A 24,905-nucleotide genomic window follows, 5' to 3' on the forward strand; every position below is an offset into this window, starting at 1 on the left:
CTGATGCTAATTTATTTTAAATCACATCACTTTAAAAATATTGATACAAAGCAGACTTTATAACAAATTTAAAAATAAAAACTTTTATACAAAACTAGCATTTTTAGCATCAATGTATTTACCATTGATAAAAAAATAATAACACCATTTGTAATAACTGATGTAAAATTTAATATCATTTAAAATAATTGACACAGATTAGAACAACTGATGCAAATATTTAAAATATTTATATCAGTTCATTATGAACTGATGTATAATATTTGCATCACCACTTTTCAGAATCATTTTCTCAAATGATTTAAAATTCTTTGCATCAATTATAAATAATACAAATAAATAAAATAAATGATGCATTATGATTTTTTTGTAGTGTCATATTATATTTTTTTTAATTATATTCAATCAGATTAAAATTTTACATATTGAAAATTGATAAATATTAATAATATATGGTGATTTGATGAGAGGATTAGATTTTTTTTTTTTACAATTGTAATCTTATGTGGATTAGGTTATGTTGCAATATATTAAAAATAAAAATTATTTCAAAATTATTAAATATTTATATTATATAGTTATATGAACGGGCGAGTTAGAATTATGGTTTTATAACCATAGTCTTTTTCTCATTAATAGAATAAGTGAATTAAAAATATATTTATAATAACGATTATTTTTTTATTATTAAAATGATCGGATTAGACTTATGGTTTAATGATCATAGTCATAATAATACTAGAAATAAAAAATTTTAAAACAAAATTATAACTAAACACAAAATAAATTTTTGTCACTTATTAGAAAAATTATATCTATAAAAAGGATATGAATTACATTACAAATTTTGATTAAAAAAAGACTGATTAAAATCTAGTGTTTCAGTTACAAAATCAACTAGATGACGTCATTTACCATATAAAACAACAGCGTCAGTTACGAAATGAATATTTTGCTTCATTTAAAAAAGTGCACGTTAAAATTACATATCACAGCAAAAAAAAAAGAAGCGTCAAATACTAGTGATTCTTATTTTTTGGGTCAACAATCTACAAAAGCATTGTTTTTAGGCCCATAACTAATAAAGATTAAGAATTCGAACAAAAGACGTTATTGTAATTTATATACTTATAAAAAAAATTCGCAAAAATGGCTATTTGGTTATTTCAAGTCTTTTTTTTGTCAATATTTCAAGTCTAAATATATGATTATATGGTCTGTACTTTATTCAATAGCTAAGACATTTGTTCTTGAAATTAAAACTTATAATTGTTTTTTCTTTAGTATGTTAGATTAAACATAGAAATTTTTCGTTAACTTATATACTTGATTAATTTTTAATAATTATAAATTCCTTCTTTTAAAATGATATATATATATATATATAATTATGTTAATATAAAATGTTTCATTACTTTTTCTTAACTCCATATTTTCAATGATACATTTTACAAACCACATTGATTCTCTAGAATCTCTACATACATGGAAAAAAAATCATTGATGACAAAAAGTCAATATATAAAAAAGAAGAAGAAATTAAGCAATTTATTTTGAAATATATATATATATATATATAATGTTTACATTTCTAGTTGAAGTTTTACAGTATTTACATGACAGCCACTGACCCAACAATAACGGAGAGGTGGTTTAGAAAGATACGGGTTTAATACCAGTTGGCAGCTGGCGACATATATTATTCCGGCAACACAGAAGCTGGTGTTGAAAGTTTCAACATATTCCAGCATCTTGTTGTCAGATGACGGCGCCATCGCCCCTTCAGAAGAAGAGCGACTGGAAATCTTCCATGAGCGTCGTAAGAATCAGTGTGATAATCAGATTTGCAATCATCGTGTAAGACGTGACTGGTCGAACGTGGACGTGGACTCCATCGGTGACCTGATCTCTATTGTTACCAGGATCCATGTGATTGTTTGAGAAGAAAGTGATAAGGTGAGAGATTATGAACTTTATTATTAATAATGATTACGGTTATATTGTTTTTTATACACCAAGGAGAACTTTCTAAACCTAACCTAAATACAAGAATCAGATGACACTTGCCAACAATCTAAAAATTATTATTTTATAAAAAAATTGAAACTAGTATATATTTTTTCCTATCATATAATTTTCTCACGTGTTAATTTTATATTCACAGTTAACTATGAGAATTAGATTTTTTTTTTGTTGTTGAAAACCACCGTCAAGATTAAACTGAAAAGAACTAAACCAAGCTTGGTAAATGTTCAATATAACTTGACCATATTTAAAAACAACAATTAATCGCATTGTGTTTGAACACCTTGAAAATATAGTTTACTATAGTGAAATCGGTAACAACACCAAACTAGATTTTCTAAGTAATTTTTAAGTAGTTTTTGATATTGGCAGTGTAGATCGATAGATACCCAATAAAGTTTGCTTAAATATCCAATTATACCTGAAAAAGTATAACTCCCACAAAAAATATTATTAAATTATATATGGTTTCAGGTGTGATAATCTGGAATTTGACCCAAAAAACAACTACAAGTGCAATTTTAGTACAACTATTGAAATCTGAATACAATATTGTCACAACTAATCATGAAATGTTGCTTCAAGTTTATGACTATATGTTTCATTCGCTTATGAGAAATATTTATATCACGCTATATAAGTGCATGGTATGAGACTAAGAGTTGCTTTGACTTATATAAGTGATTAAGTGGTTTAGGAACTCATATTCAGGTTAGTAAAATATTGTTTTGCTAGATAGATTGTTTACAGGCGAATTGATGTCTCTACATATCAGTTTTATATGGTTTAGAAGTTTCAGAATGTTTGTTAGAATAGTTTACAAAATGTTCTTGGTTACAAATTTTAGCAAGCTTAATATCAAAAGAATTAAAAGCCATTGAACTTTTGATCCTCACTTGCAACAAAGTCGCATTAAGAAAACAAATGATTTGAATACAACTAGCAGCTACACCGATGTTTTTAGGTTTCATATTTTTTTTTTATTTATACCCTTCGGTATGACTTTGTCGCCTTTTATTTTTTCAATAGAAAATTTTGTATTTGCTTTTCTTTTCGAAATGTTCCAGAAATTTATGATTATGAAAACACTGCCCTTGTTGTGACCGATCACATGCAAGTACACAAATAGACTATGTGGGCCAAGCTTCATAACAAGAGGAGAGAATTTCCAACTTTATTTTAAGATAGAGAATTATATAGTGTTCAATTACTCTTTCCAAATTTAATATTTTCTAAAAGCAATTAATCTCACCACTAAGTTTTCTTAATATGAAATCTTGAGAGTGGTAGTCGCCTAGCCGGCTTAATTAAGATTCATAGGATAATGGTTTCGGGAGCATATCCTTGTTCGCAACCTGTAGTTGGATAAAATGATCTGATGTGGAGAATAAATACGATATTATTCTGATATCCAGAGGTTTTTTTAATCGTCTATTACAGACTATGAAAACTACATATTATGAGAATTCCAAATAATTCACGCAACTCGAAACCACCACGAATGACTTTCTTTGCACCATGCTAAAAATTTTTTTATAAGCTTGCCTCCATAATAACTTGCAGAAATCGCATCTTCTAAGAATCGAATTCCAAACCGCTTTCATAATTTCGAGAGGTTAGAATAATAGTATATAAAAAAATATATTAAAACTACCAAAACATTATAAACACATATTACAACTTAAATAAAGAATTTTTTCTTCAAAAAATTAGAAGTAAATAAAATATTATATTTGAATTTAATCTAAAAATCAAAAGTCAATCATGATGAGAAAAAAAGAATGTTTTCGATAACCATGATAAGACTTTTTTTGTTCATCGTCGGCTGATCAAACAAGTTTTAAATTATGTTTTCTGGAAAGAAATAGATAAGTCATGGAGTGGATTTTTTTTTTGGTCGCAGGAGTAGATAAGTAGATTTTTTTATTAAAAAAAAACACACAGTAAATAGTATTTATTCTGTTTATAAAAAAGATAATCATAGAAGTTTCCTTTTTGGTTAATTATTAAGGATATTTCATTTCCCGAGAAAACCAAAAAAAAATTCAATTGAAATTACAGAGAAGAAAGGGAGGACGAGGAAGCAAAGGGGAGTGGCGTGTTCTTCTCTCCAAATTTTAGCCGCCACTTCTTCTCTTCTTCTCCTCAATCTCAGTCTTATACATAGCCATAGACTCATAGCTTATTATTAGTCTCATTTGCTCAACTCCTAATCGGATCAGAGAAATTGGGGGGCAACAGATCGATTGGTTTTGATAGAATCGGATCGATTTAGAAAGTTTCTTCGTTTGTTTTGGATGGTGACGAAGGGAATGCGTGTTGGGAAATACGAGCTTGGGAAGACGCTTGGAGAGGGAAACTCTGCAAAAGTCAAATTCGCTAGAGATATTTTTTCCGGCCAATCTTTCGCCGTCAAAATCATCGACAAGTCGCGTATCACTCGTCTCAACGTCTCCTTTCAGGTTTTCCAATCTTCTATCTACTACTTTTTCCTCAACAAGAAGTAGAAGAGATACCTAAAACGGTTTTTAAAAATTTAATGCGATGATACCGAATTTACATATATATATATATATATATCATATATGATATCAGAAGATAGCTATAAACACTCCGCACTAGCTCTTGTTCGTAGTAGTGTTGTTTGCACATATCCAATTTCTCAGTTTGATTTGTTTTCTTCATTGAAAGAATTGATTAACGGTGAATTTTCGAACTCTTACCCATTTTTGACAGATTAAGAGAGAGATCCGAACATTGAAAGTGTTAAAGCATCCAAATATTGTCAGAATACATGAGGTAATTAACTGTTTTGTTTAATTTAATGGAAAAGCTTGGATTATTGAAAATCTATGTTAATCATGGAATTAATTATTTGATAACTTAGTTTAAGGAAATCCAATTCTATGATTTCGGTATCAGATTTGCTGTATAATTTGTCAAAACAATTAGAATATTTTGTCCGACGATAGATTATGCATTAAATCACGGTAATCATCTGAAACTTTTTTGTTTGCTTGCGGAGGAGTACCTTAAAAGTCATTATGATTAGTTGATCCTTTTTGGTTTCCTAATTTTTAAATCGTAAACACGTAATCTCCCTTTTCACGTTGCTAAATAGCCAGCCACGCGTAACGTATAAACTAATTTCTTCAACTTTTAAAATATTTTTTCCTCGTGAGTTTTTTATAATCACTTGGCTGGCGATAGATTTGATGACCCTCCCTGACCAATTCAATTATGAGGTCGGTCCCAAAAATTGACCATTAGATTTTGAATAATGATAATGATTTTGGATAATGATAATAATCATCAAAATTGCCTCATATTTAGATTAAATATCAGTCTTAAGAAAAAACAAAAAAAAAGGGTCTAGTCTTGTCATGTAGACCTCATTAGAACTAATTAATCCTTGGGAGCTACGTAAACCCAGTAAAACTCGTTTTCAAGACTATTATTACACGAACCCCACTTTATCAAATACTTTGTAAGTATAATGGGTTTTTGCAGGTACGATTATTGCCGACTTCTAACATTTTTCAAAACCAATTATCGTTCGTCTAAATTGAAGATTACTTTTCTCTTACGTAACCAAATAGTTGGTTTTTGAATGTTGAATTTACAGAGACTTAGTCCACGTTTCTTTCCTAATAATTGTGATAACTTTTGTTCATCCTAATTAGGGTTTCCAAGTTGTTTTTTAAATCCTAATTAAATAGATTACAATCTCTTTGATATGCCAATTCTTAATCATCCACTTACAGGTCTTGGCTAGCAAAACCAAGATTTACATGGTCCTGGAATGTGTCACTGGAGGAGACTTATTTGACAGAATTGTAAGATTTCTGTTTGCTCCACTAACAGTTGGTTTAGTTAGCCAACAGTTTTGTAATATTTCTAGTCTCAAAATATGCTCTCATGTGTCATGTCTCAGGTCTCCAAAGGAAAGCTTTCGGAAACAGAAGGAAGAAAATTATTTCAGCAGTTGATTGATGGAATAAGCTACTGTCATAACAAGGGCGTTTTCCACAGAGATCTCAAGGTATGTGTCTACAAGTTTTCTTGAAACACCAAAAGCTTTAAACTTTAAAAAAATATCCTTATGGGAGATGATACACACTTGCTGCAGCTAGAGAATGTTCTTCTTGATGCGAAGGGGCACATTAAGATCACTGATTTTGGACTTAGTGCTCTGCCTCAGCATTTAAGGGTAATTGCCAAAATTCCTAAATCTATATTCATCAGCAGAAAAGAAACCCATGTGTCCAACATTTTGTTTTTGGGTTTTGACATGTTAGGAAGATGGGCTGCTACATACAACCTGTGGTAGTCCTAACTATGTCGCGCCTGAGGTTCTAGCTAATAAGGGCTATGATGGTGCAGCATCAGATATATGGTCGTGTGGAGTAATCTTGTATGTTATTCTTACTGGATGTCTCCCTTTTGATGATACAAACCTCGCCGTTCTTTGCCGGAAGGTACTTCTTTTGTTTCCTCTGTTTTCAAATGTAGTTTACTTATTAAATAACGGTCAGTTCTTAGCATTTTGGATCATATATTGCCATAAATGAATTGGACTGTTTACTAGAGAAGTCCCTGTTTTCATATTTTCTTAGGAATATTAGATGCTTGAAGAAATAAACTCAAAAGATTATCATATTCTTTCAGATAGTCAAAGGGGACCCTCCAATACCTAGATGGATATCACCAGGTGCTAAAACCATGATCAAGAGAATGCTCGATCCAAATCCGGTCACGAGGATGACAATCGCTGGTATAAAGGCCAATGACTGGTTCAAACACGGCTACATTCCGTCACATTGCGATGATGATGATGATGATGATGCATCCTTAATTCAAGAATATGTAAGAATATATGTTGTCTCTCATCATGTTGGTTCTTATGTGCATTGCCTTGCTCAAAGTAATGTATTTTTTTTTTTGTGGTTTTTATAATGAAGGGATCTGAGGATGAGAAGAGCCCTGATTCTCCCACCATCATCAACGCGTTTCAGTTGATAGGAATGTCATCGTTTCTCGACCTCTCTGGTTTATTTGAGATAGAGGTAAAGGTACATTCTTGTCCTCGTTTAAACTCAGATCAAGATTGGTCTTTGCTCACAATCAAATGTTTTTGTGCACTGGTTCAGAAAGTGTCAGAGAGGCAGATAAGATTCACGTCAAATAGGTTAGCTATAGAGGTGCTGGAGAAAATCAAAACAATCCTAATAGAAATGGGTTTCTGCGTACACAAGAAATACACAATGGTTAGATATCTTTTGTGCTCACTTCTTCTTAATTACTCTTGTCTGCTACTTGAGATGTTGGCAAGTAGTTTTTAGTGGTTTGTAAATCTGAGAACTGATGTTGCTTCAGTTAAAAGCAATCAAAGAAGAAAGCATTCGAACAGGGAGAGGCGGTTTATCGGTAACAGCTGAGGTTTTCGAGGTAATTCCGTCGCTGAATGTGGTTGAACTAAGAAAATCACATGGCGATTCGTTTCTATATAAAGAGGTAATGTATTTTTTAGTAACTGGTCTCTGTGTGTGACTGTGTATCTTTCTTCAGTCTTAATCCAAAGTAGTGGCTTATTGTTTTTTGGGTTGGTGCAGTTGTATGAAAGATTATTAAACGAATTGGGCACATCATCGCAGCTATTAACGTAGCCAGCCAGCAGAACAAAATGTCTATTATAATCGAAACTCGAACCCGGATGCGTCAAGGGTTTATGTAAATAATTTTTTAAAAAAGATTTCTTTGTATAAATTTGGTACATTAGCCACCCCCCCCCCCCCCAAAAAAAAAAAATCATATTCTTTTGTAAAAGCAGTAGATTGTCTCTAAATCTGTACATAAGCAAGTAATAGATAAATTAAGCATATATTATGTTAGAAACGTGTTTCTCCGACTTTGAGGAATTTGTAAATAATAATACAAAAGAAGTTTGTGGCAATCCTAAATTCTTAAGCTAATTTTTGGATGTGAGTAAAACTTATACTTACTAATATGTTATCAGAACTACGTTTTAATTTCAATCTCACAAACTTGACACTTTATATGTCCTATTATGAGTGTGAATGTGTGATGATTCTCTTTGGCTCTTGCTATATATACCTGAATTAGATCAAAGCCATTCATTACTTCAAAAGGGTGTTTGGTTTTGTTCATTTACGAGTAAATATTGGTTTTGATTACTATGTGACGTTAGTTCCTTCAAAAGAGTGTTTGCAAATTAGGGACTTTTACTTGTCTATAAGTGATCGAACTTAACTGTAATAAAAATCAATAATGAGTGGAATGATTCGCAATTGAATTTAATTGGTATTAGCAAAGCGATTCCAGAGAGAAGAAGTTTGTTAAGGAACCGATTCTCATTGATTTACCAAAATGGTTGTTACAATGCTTATATACAAGCTACAAAACTTAACCAAAGCTAACCGATAATTTACATCATAAACCGAACATTCCAGAGCCCTTAAACCGAAACTAATATGTACAAGTATATTAACTATATACACACTAATAGCCTCCCTCAAGATGGAGGTGCAAAAATGTTGCTAACTCCCATCTTGGCTGTAAGTTCTCGGAAAGGACCAGGATGCAAGGCTTTAGTTAAAGCATTGGCGAGTTGATTACCTGTTTTCACATACATAGTTTTGAGAAAACCAGCATCAATCGCTTCTCTTATCTTGTAACAATCCAATTCCACATGCTTGGTTCGCTCGTGATAAACTGAGTTATTGGCAATATGAAGAGCGGAAGTATTATCACAGTAGAGATAAGCAGGTGGTTGAAATGGAACTTTCAAATCTGTGAGGATCCGAGATAACCATATCATCTCTTTCGTAGCAAGTGCCATTGCTCTGAACTCGGCTTCTGCTGTGCTACAAGAAATGGTATTTTGCTTCTTCGATTTCCATGAAACCAAAGAATCACCAATGAACATACAATACCCTGAGACAGATCTTCGAGTATCTACACAAGCAGCCCAGTCATAATCTGCAAAGCCTCTGAGATCAAAGTTGTTGTCTGCAGGATAGAATAAACCTTGACCGACGGTGCCCTTCAAGTATCTTAATACTTTATGCACTGCAGTAAGATGAATATCTCTTGGATCATGAGAGAATTGACATAGAGTATTCACCGCATAAGAAATGTCTGGCCTTGTGATTTGCAAATACTTGAGCTTTCCCAACAGCTTTCTGTATTGCAATGGATCTTCAACAGGAATGCCTTTGTCCTTAGACAATTTGACACTTGGATCCAAAGGAATACTTGATGGTTTGCATCCAAGAAATCCAGTAGTATTCAATAGCTCCAATGTATATTTTCGTTGACAGAGAAAGATACCTCGAGAAGAGCTTGCAATCTCAATTCCCAGAAAGTACTTTGCTGTCCCCAAATCACGAAGCTTGAAATGAGCAGCAAGTTCATCTTTGAATACCCGAACTAACTCATCATTGTTGCTGACAATCAAAATGTCATCAACGTATACCAACACAGCTAAAAACACATTGTTCTTACACCTGATGAATAATGTGTGATCTCCAACTGACTTTTCAAAACCCATCCCACAAAGCGCAGAAGACAGCTTCAAGAACCATTGGCGAGAAGCTTGTTTCAGACCATAAATCGATTTATGAAGTCTGCAAACTGCATTTGAAGGCATTGGATCATCTTGTAAATCTGCATATCCTGGTGGTACCTTCATATAAATTTCTTCATCAAGGTCACCATTTAAGAATGCATTTGATATGTCAAGCTGATTCACAGACCAATTCATCTTAGCTGCAAGAAGGAACAACATTCGAACAGTTGCTAACTTGGCAACAGGGGAGAAAGTTTCTTCATAATCCAACCCTTCTTGCTGTGTATATCCCTTGGCAACAAGTCTTGCCTTATATCTCTCTATACTCCCATCTGCGTGATGCTTAACCGTAAAAACCCATTTGCAACCAATGGGAATCTTTCCAGGTGGTAAAGCACATACAGTCCAGGCAGGGCCGGCCCTGGGTAAGGCTAGTAAAACCCTTGCTTTAGGCGCAAAAAAATATATCTAAAATTAAGGGCAGCAAACTTCTGAAAGTTGAGTGTAGTGCAGTGGCTAGCAGGTGAGAATATGAGGTATAGGAACATGGTTCAAATCTAAGCGCTGTTACTTTGTAAATTTTTATTAATAAAGGGCTTAAAAAAAATCTTTGGGCTTTAGGCGCCAAAACCTATTGGGCCGGCCCTGAGTCCAGGTGTGAGTTCGTTTCATTGCACCAATCTCCTCCTTCATTGCGTCACAGTATACCTGATATTTCTTGGCTTCTGAATATCTTTGTGGTACAATTTGGTTGGTGATGGTGTTTATGAAAGCACGAAAAGGTTCAGAGATATATGAATAAGAAATATAGTTTGATATATGATATTTAAGAGTACTAGTAATAGTATAACAATGAAAGTCCTGCAAGTGTTTGAGAGGTTTCTTTTGTCTGCGAGAGTTAGACTCAGAATGAGTAATAACCTCAGAAGATGACACATCAAGGGACTGATGTGCATCGGAAGATGAATGCACTAGAGGCAAATGATCATCTGTGGGAGCAGGAGAATGAAAATGAGGAAAGAAATCTTTTGTACCATCAGTGATTTTAGAAGATACAAAAGGGAAAATATCCTCATGAAAAAGGACATGTCTCGAGACAGAAACAGCATGTGTCTCTATATCTAAAAGCTTGTACCCTTTATAACCCGCCGGATATCCTAGAAAAACACAAGCCTTAGCTCTAGGTTAAAACTTATGTCTATTCTTAGGAGATGTAGAGCTGTAACACAAGCAACCAAAACTCTTTAAATCCTGATAATCCAGAGATTTACCAACTAGTTTCTCATATGGAGACTTGTTCCCTAAAACTGGAGTGGGTAACCTATTTATTAAAAACACTGCGGTCAACACACAATCACCCCAAAATTCAAGAGGAACATTTGTTTGGAATAACAGGGCTCTAGCTACATTAAATATGTGCTGATGTTTCCTTTCTACAACTGAGTTTTGCTCAGGTGTTTCAGGACAAGAGTGATATGCAACTATGCCTTTTTCAGAAAACAAGTTCACAAATTTCAATTCATGAGCATTATCAGAACGAACAGATTGAAATTTAGTTTTAGATTGAGTTTCAACCATTGATATGAAACCAGGGAAGACTTGTAAAACATCAGACTTGTTTCGCATCAAATAAATCCATGTTGCTCTACTAAAATCATCTACTACGGTTAAAAAATATCGATAACCATCAACAGTGGGAACCGAAAATGGACCCCAAGTATCAATATGTACTAGAGCAAACGGTTCAGTACGCATGTTTTGACGAGATGCAAATGGTAAAGCTTTTGTTTGGACAAGTGAAAAATGTGGCAAACGTGAGAATGATCTTTATTAATATTCCTTAAACTCAATACATCAGACAATACAGCCAGTTTAGATTGAGAAGGATAGCCTAATCTCTTATGCCATGTATCACTATTAACTTTGAAACTAGAACAAACAGGCGCAACAGAACAAGTGTGAGTAGTACCTTTTAAAGAAACATAATAACTTGATTCATCAACATCCAAAACATATAAATTCCCAACTTGACTACCTTGATCAATCATCAACTCCCGAATAAGTTCCTGAATTAAACATGCATCAGATGTGAAGCTAACTTTAGACTTTAAACGTGTAGTTAACACACTGACACTGATCAGATTAAACTTGAATTCAGGAATGTATAAGGCATCATGCAATATAATAGCATCAGACAATTGAATGAGTCATATGCCCTCTATCCTAACAGTATAACTATTTGGTAAAGTGACAAAGGTGTTTTCCAGAGGTCTATAGGCTATATAGTGATTCTTATGGTGAGTGACATGGTGAGTAGCCCCTGAATCTATAACCCAAGCACTAAGAGACACTGCTGGTTCTGTAGATATGGAAGAAACAAGCATGTCATAATAAGCATTGGAGTATAGACTGAGAAATGTACCTGAAATCTGTGAGATAACAGGTGCAGAGTTTGAAGTCGAAGAACAAGCCTTATCCGATATACCTTCTGCAGATGAAGTATGAAGCTTGGAACTGAGAAACGAAATCATCGTCTGAATTTGATCTGTTGACATGTCTCCATATGTGGAAGTCCCCTTTTCAGCACTCAGTTCAGAATTAGATTGAATCGAAGGTGCAGTGGTGAGGTTGGTTGCAGCAACCGTTTGAGGTTTCTTCCATTTTGGAGTAGATCCTGGAGGATAACCATGGAGATTGTAGCATTTATCCTGAACATGACCAGTCTTGTGACAGTTGAACATTTAGGTTTCTGGTAACTGTTCTGAACCAAGAGCGCATGAGTCTGATCATCAGCCGAAGATGCTTGAACTTGAAAGGCAGTAGGATTAGAGAATGGAGGTGGAGAAATGCCTCCTACAGTTCTCTGACTTTCATCTTGATCAAGCATATTATAGATAGCTGTTAATCCTGGTCTCGGTTTCATGTTTAGTATCTGACCTCTTATGTTGGCAAACTTGTCGTTCATTCCCATAAGGAATTGTATGATTCGACTGGTCTCTGCCTCTTCCAATAGCTCTTGAACATGATCGCAATTACATCTCTTGACAGTGGATAGTCTTGTGTTTGCCAATTGTTCCCAAAGAGTCTTCTTCTTGGTGTAATAAGCAGAGAGTTCTAGGTTGCCTTGCTTAAGCGTCATGATGGATTGTTCGAGTTGATATTTCCACGAAAGATTACTAACACGAAACCTTGAGAATAGATCATTTCACATTTCGGTTGCATCTTCATAGTACAGAATACTATCATAGATTTCTTTGTTAACCACATTCAATAGCCAAGCCTTAACCATACTGTTGCATCTACTCCAGATCTTAAAAGATTCATCATCCTCATTAGGTCTAGGTAAGCTTCCATTTACAAAGCTCAACTTATTCTTCGCATCTAAGCTCATCTTCACCGCAATCGACCAAAGTGTTGTAGTTTGTTCCATCAAGAATGTGAGAAACGATGGATAAACCTGGATGATCGGCCGAGTGAAGAAAGAACGGACTATGAACATTGTCGAATGAGTCCATTGCAGATCTCGTCGGTCCAGATCTAGCCCATGTAACTGGGATTGGGAGATGAGAGATAGTTGCATCTTTGGAATTTTCCTGAGGAAGTAAATCAGCTCGAAAACTAGCTCGAGTCTTCACTGGAGAGATTGCAGATGTCGGAGAAGTTTGACCAAGAGATTTCTTCCCTTATTTCGCCATTATCGCGGATCAAAAAAGAAAATGTGTTGATGAACACCAATTTGAAAGTCGCGAAGAGAATCGGAGCTTCTAGAGTTCAATTCAAGCACGGATTCGAGTTTAGATCTCAAAATAATCGGTGAAAACGAAGAGAAAATGGAGAATCGAAGATGAAATCAGAGAAGATCGAGCAGAAAGAGCTCTGATACCATATTAGCAAAGCGATTCCAGAGAGAAGAAGTTTGTTAAGGAACCGATTCTCATTGATTTACCAAAATGGTTGCTATAATACTTATATACAAGCTACAAAACTTAACCAAAGCTAACCGATAATTTATATTATAAACCGGACATTTCAGAGCCCTTAAACCGAAACTAATATGTACAGGTATATTGACTATATACACACTAATAATTGGTTAAGAGATTGTGTAGGTGAGAGTAGGTCCTTTTAGGGACAGGGTGGTATGAATGTAACACAATGTGGACGACACTTTCAAATTTTTTTCATCAAACGGCTATATCGAAAACGTGGTGGAGCTTCGCTGTCAAATCTTGTTTTAAATTTAATTTTTTATTAACAAAATTAAATTATTTATGTTTTTTTTTCAAATAATCACAATGACAATATAGCCCTCACTGACTCAATTCTCTTTTTCTTTTCCGTTCGAAGAGCTCTGCCGCGTTTTCGTTCTCCGATCTTTTTCCTTTTTTCGTGTTCTTTAAATTAGGGTTTCTCTATTCTCCTTTTTCTTCTTAGATGAATTTGATGCTGTGAAGCATTTTTTTTTCGAGCGGGAAGGATTCCTGGGTTTGCTCTTAGGGTTCTCGCCGAATTGTTAGGGGAAAATTCCGGCGCTTTTTTTCTGTCTTCGCCGGAATCTGAATTTCTCCGGCAGATATGGCGTCCGAAATTCCGATGAGCCCTCATTTGGAGCAGATCCATGGAGAAATCCGTGACCTTTTCCGAGTCCTCGCGTATGCTTTCTCCAAATTTTTCTCATTAGACTGTGCATTTTCCAATGTGGTCACAAAAACTGTAGAATTTGCTTAGGAATCTAGAATTCGATTTCGCTGCTCCTCCAAGTAGAATATAGAGGCGGATTAAGATTCGATATGAGCGAGAAATTCAACATCTGTTTTGCAGGAATGGGTTCCAGAGGTTGGATAAGATCAAGGATTCAAATAGACAAAGCAAGCAATTGGAAGAACTTGCAGAGAAGATGAGGGAATGTAAAAGGTGTTTTTTAAATAGAGAGTTTTGAATAATGGCTTTTAATCTCCACAGTTGAAGAATCTGTGACCTTGTAATGCAATAATGTGGTTTACTACGTTAGGTTGGTTAAGGAGTTCGATCGTGAACTCAAAGATGGTGAAGCTCGAAATTCTCCTGAAGTAAATAAGCAATTGAATGATGAGAAACAATCTATGGTGAGTTTACTTTCTTATCGTATTGAATCTGTGTGTTTAATGAAATTTATGGAGGTTCTAATACTTTTGAGATTCTAGTTAGTGTAAAACTTCTGAAGTAGTCATTGGAATAGTTTAGTGTAATAGATTCTGTGAGCAATTACTGTGAACCTCTCGATCTCTCTCTCTCTCTCCTTTAGTTTCTTGCCTGTATTTGGTTTCTATGCCTTTTTCAAAATCTCCTCGTTGATATTTCAAACGATTTATGTGGCAGATTAAGGAACTCAACTCTTATGTTGCTCTAAGAAAAACGTAAGTACCTATCATGTCACTTCCAAGAAAATGCAATTGGCTGTTCCTATACGTGATTTTATCACACCTATCCTTTTAGTAAATGTATGTAAGATAGACTGGAATGTGTCAATACATGTTTATTCGTTGGGTGACTTCAGGTACTTGAATACACTCGGCAACAAGAAAGTTGAACTTTTTGACGCGGGAGCTGGAGTCAGCGGTGAACCCACAGCTGAAGAAAACGTCCAAATGGCTTCGTGTGAGTCCGTCTATATGGGTTGTGTATTCTCTTGAATTTCTTCTGCAACCAGAATATGAATTTGCTAAAGAAAATTGACATTTGGGATGCTTAAACTGTTTGGTGCTGCATATACTTAAATATGTAGGATAGTTTAATTGTGCACTATGGGCTAATCATCAGTTCATGCGTCTCAGTAAATTTCTAGTGGAAGGTAATATAGGACTGTAACGGTTACCTTTCTCACATTATAATCGGGTTTTATGTTGGCTGTGTCAGTAAGTTTTATCGTCCAGATTGAAGTGTGTTCCAATACTGAAGTTATCCTTAGAGAACTACCCTATAGGAAAAATGTGGAACTTTTGGTTATGACTCTAATTTTATCGTATATATTTAGCAATGTCAAACCAAGAGCTTGTTGATGCTGGAATGAAAAGGATGGATGAGACGGACCAGGCTATTGAACGCTCTAAACAGGTAAATTACAGTAAGAAGTGTATTCCACTTAAGTCTTTGATGTAATGTCTCTAGTAAAACTTGAGCGTTTTCTCTTTTTCAGGTTGTGCATCAAACAGTGGAAATTGGTACTCAAACCGCAGCTAATTTAAAGGGGCAGGTAAAACACCATTCTCATCATGATATTTTCATGAGGCTCTACAATCCATAATACGCTGACTTGGGAATTTTTACAGACGGATCAAATGGGCCGCGTTGTGAACGATCTAGACACGATTCAGTTCTCTATCAAGAAAGCCTCACAGTTGGTGAAAGAGATAGGGAGACAGGTTTTGTATCATCTCTATTCTCACACACTGCTAAAGCTAGAAATGTGTCTGATTCTTGTTTTTTGTGTGTCTCAGGTAGCTACCGATAAATGCATAATGATGTTCCTGTTTCTGATTGTCTGTGGTGTTATAGCCATTATCGTTGTGAAGGTAAATCACCATTTGCACTCTCCTATTTATTTATTCGTATGTTTGGGTTCCTTAAGCAAAGTCTAACTCTACTTAGCACAAAAAAAAACTGAAGATTGTGAACCCAAACAACAAAGACATTAGAGACATCCCTGGATTAGCTCCTCCAGCGCAATCGAGAAGGCTATTGTACTTGAGGAGTCCAGAGAGTACATAAGAGAATAGCTTTTTGGCTGAATCCAGAGGATTTGTTGCACATCACAGTGTTGTTCATTGTCATTTGAATCATCCGAGTTTTGATTTAGTAATTTTGTAAAATATCATCATTCTTTTTACACTATAACTGCTTTGTATAAGTTTTATACCAATGTCAATTAGTCCAGAGTGAGACCATTCTCTTGAATACTGATGATATCAAAGGCAAAATCAATCAAATCAAAGCAAATCCAGGGCTACTGCCACACAAGTCAGAACTGTTTCTGTATCATAAAAACCAAGCGGGGTCTGGAGCTTAATGCGTTTGGTGAAAACATTTATATCTTTCAGAGACCCTACAAATAATTTTGCCAATTGCGTTTTTTTTTTTCTTTCTTTTCTTAAGAACTAAAACATTGTTAAGTAATCCGGAGGTAAATTCTATTTTTAAGAGTTTGGGGCTCCAAAAGAGAAAAAAAAAAGACATTTTCACCTGAGAACTGAAACAACATACGGGTCTCATATTCTCTAATCTGTACGTTGCTCAGACAACGGCTGTGTGCGTTCCGAGCTGAGTCCGTCCAATATGTGACAAACGCGACGTTATTAAAGGAGCTTCCTCATCGTTAAGCTCTACTCCTCTGGGACTCTCCCCATCAGACGACCTCTTCTCCTTCCACTCCTGTTCAATTATTTATATCAAATCATAAGAAAATATACACACAATCAAGGATAAGGAGAGAGTAAATGATTTATTTTAACAAAGATTGATTGATTGTACCTTTGTGATTCGATCTGGGAGGCTGTCAGTAATTGGTTGAGTCGCTTTCACGTCCTTGATTTTTATGTAATTGTACATTACAACCCCACATAGTGCTGCATTTAAAAGATGTTGTGATTAAACAATGCACATGGGTATTTTTTTAAGAGCTTATCTAAAGCAGTAATGAAATCAAGAACCGAACCTATTGCGTATCCAATAATATTGAGACCAGTGATTGTGGACTCTGGAAATATGACAGTGGAGAGTGCTATTAGAATCCAGTCTTTGAGAACGCCAGCAACCCGGATGGTTACTGCTCCTGTTCTTCCGATTACTAAGAATATGGAGAAGTTTAAGGCAAGTGCGCAGAGAGCGTTTGAGAAAAAGATCCAGAAGTTGAATTGGATCTGCGAGACTTCTATATTCGGTTTCTCCAGTACATACCACGGTAATGACAGGAAAACAAAGCTGCACCAAAAAAACCAACGAAAAAGACTGCATGTTTAATGTGATGTAGAGGAGATTCTTTGCATCTTAGCAAGAAATAATTTCACAAATAATACATGATGTTGACAAACATGCAACCTAATACACTATAGGACAAACAACGACCGAAATGTCAAATCAAGTCAAACAAAGTATTTAGAACTGGATACGAGTTTCTATCTTAGCTGAATAAGAAAACTTTGAACTGTGTTACCTGCACGGAGCTATATAGTATAAGCTGGTGACAGGGTTTAATGTCAAGCCCTTTTTCTGAAGAAGAACTTGAGTTAGCACCAGTCTAAGTGCTTCAGCAAAGATGCCCATGACCTGGTAGACCGTGCCAATTATATTGAAATTAATTTCACCATAGGAGGATACCACAACGCCAACACTGACCAGCAGCATGTTCATGAACATGTCACACCTTGCTTTGTCAGTGCCACAAACAACGGCCATGATAAATGTTGCTACCGGCACTGTCATTCCATATTCACGTGTTAGAAAGCTTCGCAAAACACGGTCAAAGATTCATATACTAATATAGGTTTTGAGTCAAAAGGAAGTTGTGTGTTTTTCACATACTTAGTGCTTTGAGCATCTGTATGAAGGCAACTGAAATGTGCAAATATGCAGTATTGCCAAACCTGTAAAAGGGAGTAATCAGAATACTCAAGAGACAGTTCAGACAGCAGGTATGGAAAAGCAATGGCAAATTCAACATTTGAAATGTACTGTAATAAGACAAAGAGTATCTATAAACCTAATACGTCAAACTGTAAATGGAACAAAGACTTACCAGAGGCTGGATGCAAAGAATGCGCTTATAGGTACCACACAGGTCACATATCTGGAATCCAGGAAGATATGTTAAAAAGAAAGAGATGATAGAAATTACATCAGAAATGGAAGATAAAATATAGTAAGCTGGCTTACATTTCGAATGTCATTTTAACAGGAGAAACAACCTACATTATAGAAGCAGATACTTGTTACTTGACCATTATAAGGAGTCGAAGAATCCAAAAAGAAGGTCAAATATGCCGAATTCCACATAGATGAGCATGATGCATAATCTAAACAAATGCTATACTATGAGTTCAGAATACCTTGAATACTCGAATAAGAAGGAAGGCCACAAATCCAGAAAATCCCATATGGATCATTGTCAATGTTATAGGAAGTGGAAAATTGAAGTATTTCGGAGATAGAACCCACTGCAAATGAAATCCAAAAACAATAGAAGCTAATTAAAGCCAGCCTCTAAAACAAAAACAGGAAAAAAAAATGGCTATAATCAACAACAAAGACTACGAAAAGGTCATCGGCTATAGATTCATTTCATATGCACAACATTTCAAGTCACATCTCAAATTAAAGTTCGGAGATAAGCCTATAACAGATACACAAACTAAAAAGATCTACATAAACACCATATACGTTTCACAAAGTAAAGTAGCTTCTGAAATCACCTTGTTGTACAGTATAACTCCAGAAGAAAGCAGAATGTAGATCAGTAAGTAGATATAGGTTAGCACAAGCGTCTTGTTTATCATCTTCGCCATTTTTTTCTTCTTCTCTCCACTTCTCAGAAGCAAAGCAAAGATATCACCGTAAGTAGATGCAGCAGTTGTTCGATAGTCACAATACCAACATCAATACAAGGGAAGTATCCCGCACGCAACAGATGCAGAGAGATTCCATGACACGAAAACTGAAAAATCCAAAAGCCAAAATAGTATAAATTGCATCGCACATTTGATAATTAACTACACAAAAAGGGAGTTACCTACACAAAACCCCAAAATCATAAATCACTAAGAAATCGAGAGATCACAATCAGATCCGAGGAGCAGGAAGTGTAATCAATACCTCGATACGAGAAGCCGAAAAATGCGAATCTCGACTTTGAAGAAATCGCGCGAATCTAGTTTAACATTAGCGAAAGGATCAGAGAGAGAGACGAAGGAAGACCTTGGGGATGAGATTTTTTGCCGGAGTCTACAAGAATTTAAATGAAAGTGAGAGGAAAAGGATGATGGAATGCGTAACAGCTTCGATGGCGAATCGACGAAGAAAGTGAAGAAGATTCTTTATTTAATGGAAGCGGACGTAGAAATTTGTCAGAACTGGGAAGCTACTGTGTGCTGTGTGCGCATATAATGCTTGCTGCATTTGGGAAGAAGAGAGAGATTTACAACTTTAAAAAAAAGAATAGATTTTATCGAGGTAAAACGTAAGAAAATTTACGAAACGAATTAACGGTAGAGATGAATGTCCGTCATCGTAAATCCTAAATCTAACGGCTACGATTTCATCTCCTGGATGGGAGATTGATTTACCTAAGCTTAATTAATTAGTTTAGGATTATTTGGGCTGAATAGGCCCATTATGTTCCTAGGCTATCTTAATTAGATACTTGACTTCTTTTCTGAGGACAATTAGATACTTATTCTAATTAAGGAAAAATGAACTAAATGGAGAGTGATAACAACAAATGTAGATTAGCACCACAACTATAATATTAATATTTATTTATACATGTAGCAAAACATCATGTTAAGAAAATGTAGTAGCATCAGAATTTGTTTTTTTTTTTAGTATCAGAATTTGCTAATGAGTTTCAACGATAAGGAAAACAAAATTTGGTTTCTTGTCTTCCCATTCACAAATTACAAGACATAATACAGAAAAAATGTAGAAACATACACAGCTAGAACAAAGAGTTAATGAGAGTACATAGAAATTTACACACATACAAACAGAAAAAAAAAACGAATACACAATTGAATCATCATCATGAAGAAGATGAGAATTTGATTTAGATATTTGGTCAATAAGGGTTCCTATGTGGAGTCTGTGGAGCAGAGCGAGGAGGGTTTAGAAGAGGTTGAAGTGCCTTCACCACAATGCTCATGTTTGGTCTAAAATTTGCCTCATATTGTACACAGAGTGCAGCCACCGCGGCTAGCTGATCAATTTATATGGCACATAAAATCAGACTCATGAAATGTTTCAATTTGCTATTTTTGGTTCTAATGTCAGCAGATAACTAGTCCTTTAAGTTATATTCTAAGTTACATCTTTTATGCTGCAATGAAAGTTGAAACAATGAGAATAAAGCAATGTTTATGGTGTTAATACCTTGGCAACAGCTTTGGGAGGGTATTCTCCGAGTAGTCTTGCGTCAATGCATTGCTTCACTTTGTCTTCACTTAGTTTAGGGGTCGCCTGAGACAACACACAACGTCTTTATCATTTCTAGTAAACATTTAGAGTCTCTAATGAATCTATTCGCACAGATTTTCACTTTTTCAAGCTTCTTTCGTTGTTTTGACACACTAAGTTCCAATTCTATAGGCCTAAGGAGGTTTTTTTTCTTTTATTCCAAGTTTCATTGACGTTTTGAACCTTTAACTCATTGTTAACAGACTGACTGAGTCGAGTAATTTATTTTTAAAAATGGTGTTCTTAAAAGCTTCTCTAATTAATGCACCAGAATCAGAACCAGAGAAGGCTGTACTACACATTACCCATGTCACCAGACTTTGTTGTCCACGTGGTAAGGTAGGATCGACTGGTTTACGACCCGTCAGGAGCTCCAGCAGAACAACACCAAAACTGTACACATCGCTCTTTGTGCTCAATGTTCCTGTCATTGCATATCTGAAATATATAAACCCAAAACGTTTAAGCTCTCGATTCGTCAGTGAGAAGAGATACATATGGTGGGAAAAAAATGTAAAGGTAAGAAAAAAAAATGATAAGAAAATCCAAGTGAGTGAATTAGTGTCTCATAACATTAGAGCATGAGAACCAAACTTTTTGAATGAAGTCAAGATAATGTAAATATCTAAAAGGGTCATTACTCTGGAGCGTGATAGCCAAAGGTTCCTAGCACACGAGTTGAGTGAAGGCGCGCAGCCATGTCAGGGGCTTGATCAGAAAGATCGAAATCAGCAATCTTGGCAACATCATCATCAAACAGAAGTACGTTGCTGGATTTGATGTCTCGGTGGATAACCTGAGGGTTCACCTTCTCATGCAAGTACTCAAGTCCTCTGGCTGCACCAACAGCGATTTTGACTCTCTGTTGCCACGTCATAACAGGACCTCGCAATGCTCCTTTGACACCTTTTCGACCTGAACCAAAGAGACACCACGTTTCATTAGTTTCTTCCTTATGTATCTTTAATTTCCAGATGTTCAAGTATTGAGTGACTGCTCCATATGCAATAAATGGTTTTACGTTAATCACTCACCATGAAGAATATCATGAAGAGATCCGTTAGGAGCATATTCATAAGCAAGAACACGGAGAGGACCATCAACACAGTACCCAATAAGTGCAATAACATTGTCGTGTCGCAATCTCGAAACCATTGAGACCTGTTACAGTTTATACATCAGTTTCAAAACAAAAATAGACAGAACATTCCCAAATGAATGGTGTACTTTATAGCATTCTACCTGGGAAAGAAATTCTTGATCAGGCTGCTTACTAGAGTCAAGTTTCTTGATGGCAGCTACACTACCGCTTTTAAGAACACCGTAAAACACTCTTCCATATGAACCCTCACCGATCAAGGCCTTTGAACCATAGTTATCGGTTATATCTCTCAGTTCATCCGCTGGAATGGCTGGTACAGAAACAGGCTGCATCTGAATTACTGGCTGGTTCATGAGGGGAGCAGCTCTTTGATAGTGGCCTCCATTGTAACCTTTACAACATTTTAAATCCCATTAAGCATGGACACTAAAAAGAAACACTGGCAAGTAATGAAGTTGATATAGGAACTGAAAAACCTGCTGGGTTGTGCGCTGGCATTGGCCCGGAGTCAGCAGCTTTACGAAAATCATCACTCCCACACCAACCAAAACAGCTCATTACAGTCTTCTCTCACAAGAGATAACTAAACTGCAATAGTGTGCGCAGAAGACAAAAGTGTCAGCAAAGAGTTTAAAAAAAACAAGGTTTGAGTAGATTATTAAACTTATTTATGACAAAGAGATTGAACAAAACAGAACACTCCAAACTATAGTTTCCACCAAACTGTATGCAGTTTTGAACAGTGACATGGAAAAATGATATGTGTCAATGAAGAGTTTTGCAGAGTAAGGTGCTAGTCATGCTGTGTGCATGAATAGATAACATGTTAAGACACAAATGTTCAGTAAATGGTGTTGCAGAACAGGATTTAAGATGATAGATGAAAATTGCAAAATGCAAAATGGCAATAAGGCATATTTTTTTAGATACGAAACATAATAGTTGCTAATGCTTTTCTCATACTAATTACAGTACAGCAGAGAATTCAAACAAAAAAAAAAGAAACTTTCAGAGAACTTCAAAAGAATAGTTTCAGGATAAGGTTTTGAGCATTTAGAAAGACAGAATAATCGAAAATCAACGATATTTTTTTTGATTTTTTTGCAAAAGTAAAGTCAATATCAGAAGAAGAAGATTGTTCATCTCCTCCATGTTCACGCGTCATCAGAACAGCATAAACCGATCAAAATTTCAAAGCACCAGGCAACAACTTAACACAGAATGATCCGTAGACCTAAAATTTCCACAAGTCAACAATCTCAACCCAGGAAACGAAATTCGAACTGCAAAAACTAATCAATATTTGAGATTCCGTTATTTATCATCAAAATCGACATGAAATTGGGAACCCTCGAAAGGAAGTTCCTTAATTAGGTTGTGTTTTTGACATTTAAGGAAGTATCAAAAGGGAAAACTCGTACAGAGGAAGAAGAAGAAAGCATTTTACCTCTGGCAACGAGAAAAAACTTCGAGATTAGAGAGATAGGGAGAGAATTTGAAATTCTCTGCTTAGCGTCGACGCTTTTTTGATGGTTTTTGCTTTTCACTCTTTTTTAAGAGTTTAAAGACGATCGTCAAACACTTTTAAACATCTTTGATGACCATTGTTTGGTACTTACTTGGCAGAGTCTAACTACGATCATATACCCCAAATTACCCTTTAAACATATTAGAATTACAGTCGAATCCCCAAAATAACCCTAATGAACTGAAACTGAAACAGAAGAAAGGTCTTTGTGTTTTGAGTTTCTGTATTCTCAAGTAAGTCACTTACTTAATTCTTTAACTAAAGATTCAATAAAATAGGGAAACAAATTTAACGATTGAAAACAAAAAAAAGTTGATTTATTTAAAATATAGTTACATGTAAAAGATATTTCTCTCGTATAACAATGAAATAAGTTAGTTATAATATCATCTAAATAGATCTCGCCAGCAAAGCTTACAGAAATTCGTGTATCTATGTCTGATGGGATTGTGAGAATGTGGTGGTTCCTAGAGATGTAGACCCTTGCAAGGTTTTCTCGTCTGTTGTTCGAGGATTGCAAGAAGAAGGTTACCATGGCCAAGTTGTTTTTGAAGCTGTTGTTGTTGATAGTCGGTTCGATGAGGTATTCATCAGCCGAATTGAAAGTGTCTAATATACCGTTCATTCTTGCTGGTGCATCTAAGAAACAAGTTAGCGACCGAAACGATGAAATAAGTTAGTGTGAATACACGTTGAAGTAATATAAAAAGTATTGAAAACTCTGGAATATATTTCTTATGGGAATGTAATTTGAAATAGTTCCAAATGTTAAAAGGATCTAATATATAATACAAAATTCAAGTTGGTAAGTTGTTAACCCTAGAGAAGGATTCAATTCGAGATTGATGGACCTAAAGTGTCATCATCTTGAGAGGAAAAATTGAAGAATCCTCCAATCTATAGTAAATGAAACATTTATAAAATTATGTTCACACTTATAAGATTATGTTCACACTCATAGGATTATGTTCACACTCAAAATACATTTAATAAATTATGTGTAAAAAAAATCCATAAGATTTTAAAATAATCGAGTTGAGACAATGAGTGAATGAAATGTTGAATATCCTCACATCATAAATATTATCCAATGTAATTAAAGTATTTTAGAGAAATTACTGCACTTTCTAGTGGATTGTATTACACTAATATATAATATATAAATATGTATAGTAAACAAAAAAAAATTAAAGTAAAATATAACTGTTTAAGTCATTCCAGTGTAATAATAGTGCAAAAAATATCTAAAAATTTCTAATTTCTTGGAAAAATTCTTTAAAGGTAAGCTGTATTAAACTTTCAGTTTTGTGGTTTATTGATTTATCGAGGTATTCTAAGTGTGGAGATTTTTTTTTTTTTTTTAGTTTGTTCGTATATAGAGTGTTCACTCTGACAGAACAAGTGAAGAAAATTGAGATCATTAACTAATATAGATAATGATGGTTAATGTTTTGCTTGAAATC

At 35.0% G+C, this 24,905-nt stretch overlaps 4 protein-coding genes across 4 annotated transcripts; 2 read left to right on the forward strand and 2 right to left on the reverse strand.

Moving 5' to 3' along the window:
• The first annotated feature begins 4,034 nt into the window (after positions 1-4,034).
• On the forward strand, positions 4,035-7,916 carry LOC18010431 (CBL-interacting serine/threonine-protein kinase 17). Its single transcript, XM_006393401.2, has 11 exons — positions 4,035-4,487; positions 4,762-4,824; positions 5,790-5,861; positions 5,960-6,067; positions 6,155-6,235; positions 6,324-6,503; positions 6,694-6,891; positions 6,987-7,091; positions 7,176-7,292; positions 7,402-7,539; positions 7,638-7,916. The coding sequence occupies exons 1-11, from the start codon at positions 4,323-4,325 to the stop codon at positions 7,689-7,691; spliced, it is 1,281 nt and encodes a 426-aa protein (XP_006393463.1). The 5' UTR covers positions 4,035-4,322; the 3' UTR covers positions 7,692-7,916.
• A 6,038-nt stretch (positions 7,917-13,954) lies between these two features.
• Positions 13,955-16,534, forward strand: LOC18010432 (novel plant SNARE 12). Its single transcript, XM_006393402.2, has 10 exons — positions 13,955-14,265; positions 14,435-14,527; positions 14,625-14,718; positions 14,972-15,009; positions 15,150-15,250; positions 15,627-15,706; positions 15,789-15,845; positions 15,922-16,014; positions 16,090-16,164; positions 16,259-16,534. Exons 1-10 carry the CDS (start codon positions 14,189-14,191, stop codon positions 16,358-16,360), a joined length of 810 nt encoding a protein of 269 aa, XP_006393464.1. The 5' UTR covers positions 13,955-14,188; the 3' UTR covers positions 16,361-16,534.
• A 217-nt stretch (positions 16,535-16,751) lies between these two features.
• On the reverse strand, positions 16,752-19,787 carry LOC18010428 (probable sugar phosphate/phosphate translocator At1g48230). Its single transcript, XM_006393403.2, has 10 exons — positions 19,457-19,787; positions 19,057-19,298; positions 18,694-18,801; positions 18,521-18,552; positions 18,384-18,434; positions 18,170-18,231; positions 17,802-18,063; positions 17,304-17,569; positions 17,120-17,214; positions 16,752-17,020 (listed from the first exon to the last, which is right to left on the reverse strand). The coding sequence occupies exons 2-10, from the start codon at positions 19,147-19,149 to the stop codon at positions 16,883-16,885; spliced, it is 1,107 nt and encodes a 368-aa protein (XP_006393465.1). The 5' UTR covers positions 19,150-19,298; positions 19,457-19,787; the 3' UTR covers positions 16,752-16,882.
• A 380-nt stretch (positions 19,788-20,167) lies between these two features.
• LOC18010427 (pto-interacting protein 1) lies at positions 20,168-23,491 on the reverse strand. The gene is made up of 8 exons (XM_006393404.2): positions 23,362-23,491; positions 22,391-22,502; positions 22,055-22,305; positions 21,847-21,973; positions 21,454-21,727; positions 21,118-21,250; positions 20,729-20,815; positions 20,168-20,555 (listed from the first exon to the last, which is right to left on the reverse strand). The coding sequence occupies exons 2-8, from the start codon at positions 22,470-22,472 to the stop codon at positions 20,418-20,420; spliced, it is 1,092 nt and encodes a 363-aa protein (XP_006393466.1). The 5' UTR covers positions 22,473-22,502; positions 23,362-23,491; the 3' UTR covers positions 20,168-20,417.
• Positions 23,492-24,905: the final 1,414 nt, after the last annotated feature.

The sequence above is a fragment of the Eutrema salsugineum genome, unplaced genomic scaffold (genome assembly GCF_000478725.1).
Source record: "Eutrema salsugineum unplaced genomic scaffold, Eutsalg1_0 scaffold_7, whole genome shotgun sequence".
NCBI classification, from domain to species: domain Eukaryota; kingdom Viridiplantae; phylum Streptophyta; class Magnoliopsida; order Brassicales; family Brassicaceae; genus Eutrema; species Eutrema salsugineum.

Excerpts from the sequence above, each read along its gene's own strand:
- LOC18010427 (XM_006393404.2), bottom strand. The coding sequence starts at position 22,472 with ATGAGCTGTTTTGGTTGGTGTGGGAGTGATGATTTTCGTAAAGCTGCT. Across the intron at positions 21,974-22,054 it reads ATCAAGAATTTCTTTCCCAG|GTCTCAATGGTTTCGAGATT; the intron begins GTAGAATGCTAT and ends AAACTGTAACAG. Across the intron at positions 21,728-21,846 it reads TCTTCATGATATTCTTCATG|GTCGAAAAGGTGTCAAAGGA; the intron begins GTGAGTGATTAA and ends TCTTTGGTTCAG.
- LOC18010432 (XM_006393402.2), top strand. The coding sequence starts at position 14,189 with ATGGCGTCCGAAATTCCGATGAGCCCTCATTTGGAGCAGATCCATGGA. Across the intron at positions 15,707-15,788 it reads CTATTGAACGCTCTAAACAG|GTTGTGCATCAAACAGTGGA; the intron begins GTAAATTACAGT and ends TCTCTTTTTCAG. Across the intron at positions 16,165-16,258 it reads TAGCCATTATCGTTGTGAAG|ATTGTGAACCCAAACAACAA; the intron begins GTAAATCACCAT and ends AAAAAACTGAAG.
- LOC18010428 (XM_006393403.2), bottom strand. The coding sequence starts at position 19,149 with ATGGCGAAGATGATAAACAAGACGCTTGTGCTAACCTATATCTACTTA. Across the intron at positions 18,435-18,520 it reads GTTAAAATGACATTCGAAAT|ATATGTGACCTGTGTGGTAC; the intron begins GTAAGCCAGCTT and ends CCTGGATTCCAG. Across the intron at positions 17,021-17,119 it reads TCCCAGATCGAATCACAAAG|GAGTGGAAGGAGAAGAGGTC; the intron begins GTACAATCAATC and ends ATAATTGAACAG.
- LOC18010431 (XM_006393401.2), top strand. The coding sequence starts at position 4,323 with ATGGTGACGAAGGGAATGCGTGTTGGGAAATACGAGCTTGGGAAGACG. Across the intron at positions 4,825-5,789 it reads ATATTGTCAGAATACATGAG|GTCTTGGCTAGCAAAACCAA; the intron begins GTAATTAACTGT and ends ATCCACTTACAG. Across the intron at positions 7,092-7,175 it reads CTGGTTTATTTGAGATAGAG|AAAGTGTCAGAGAGGCAGAT; the intron begins GTAAAGGTACAT and ends GCACTGGTTCAG.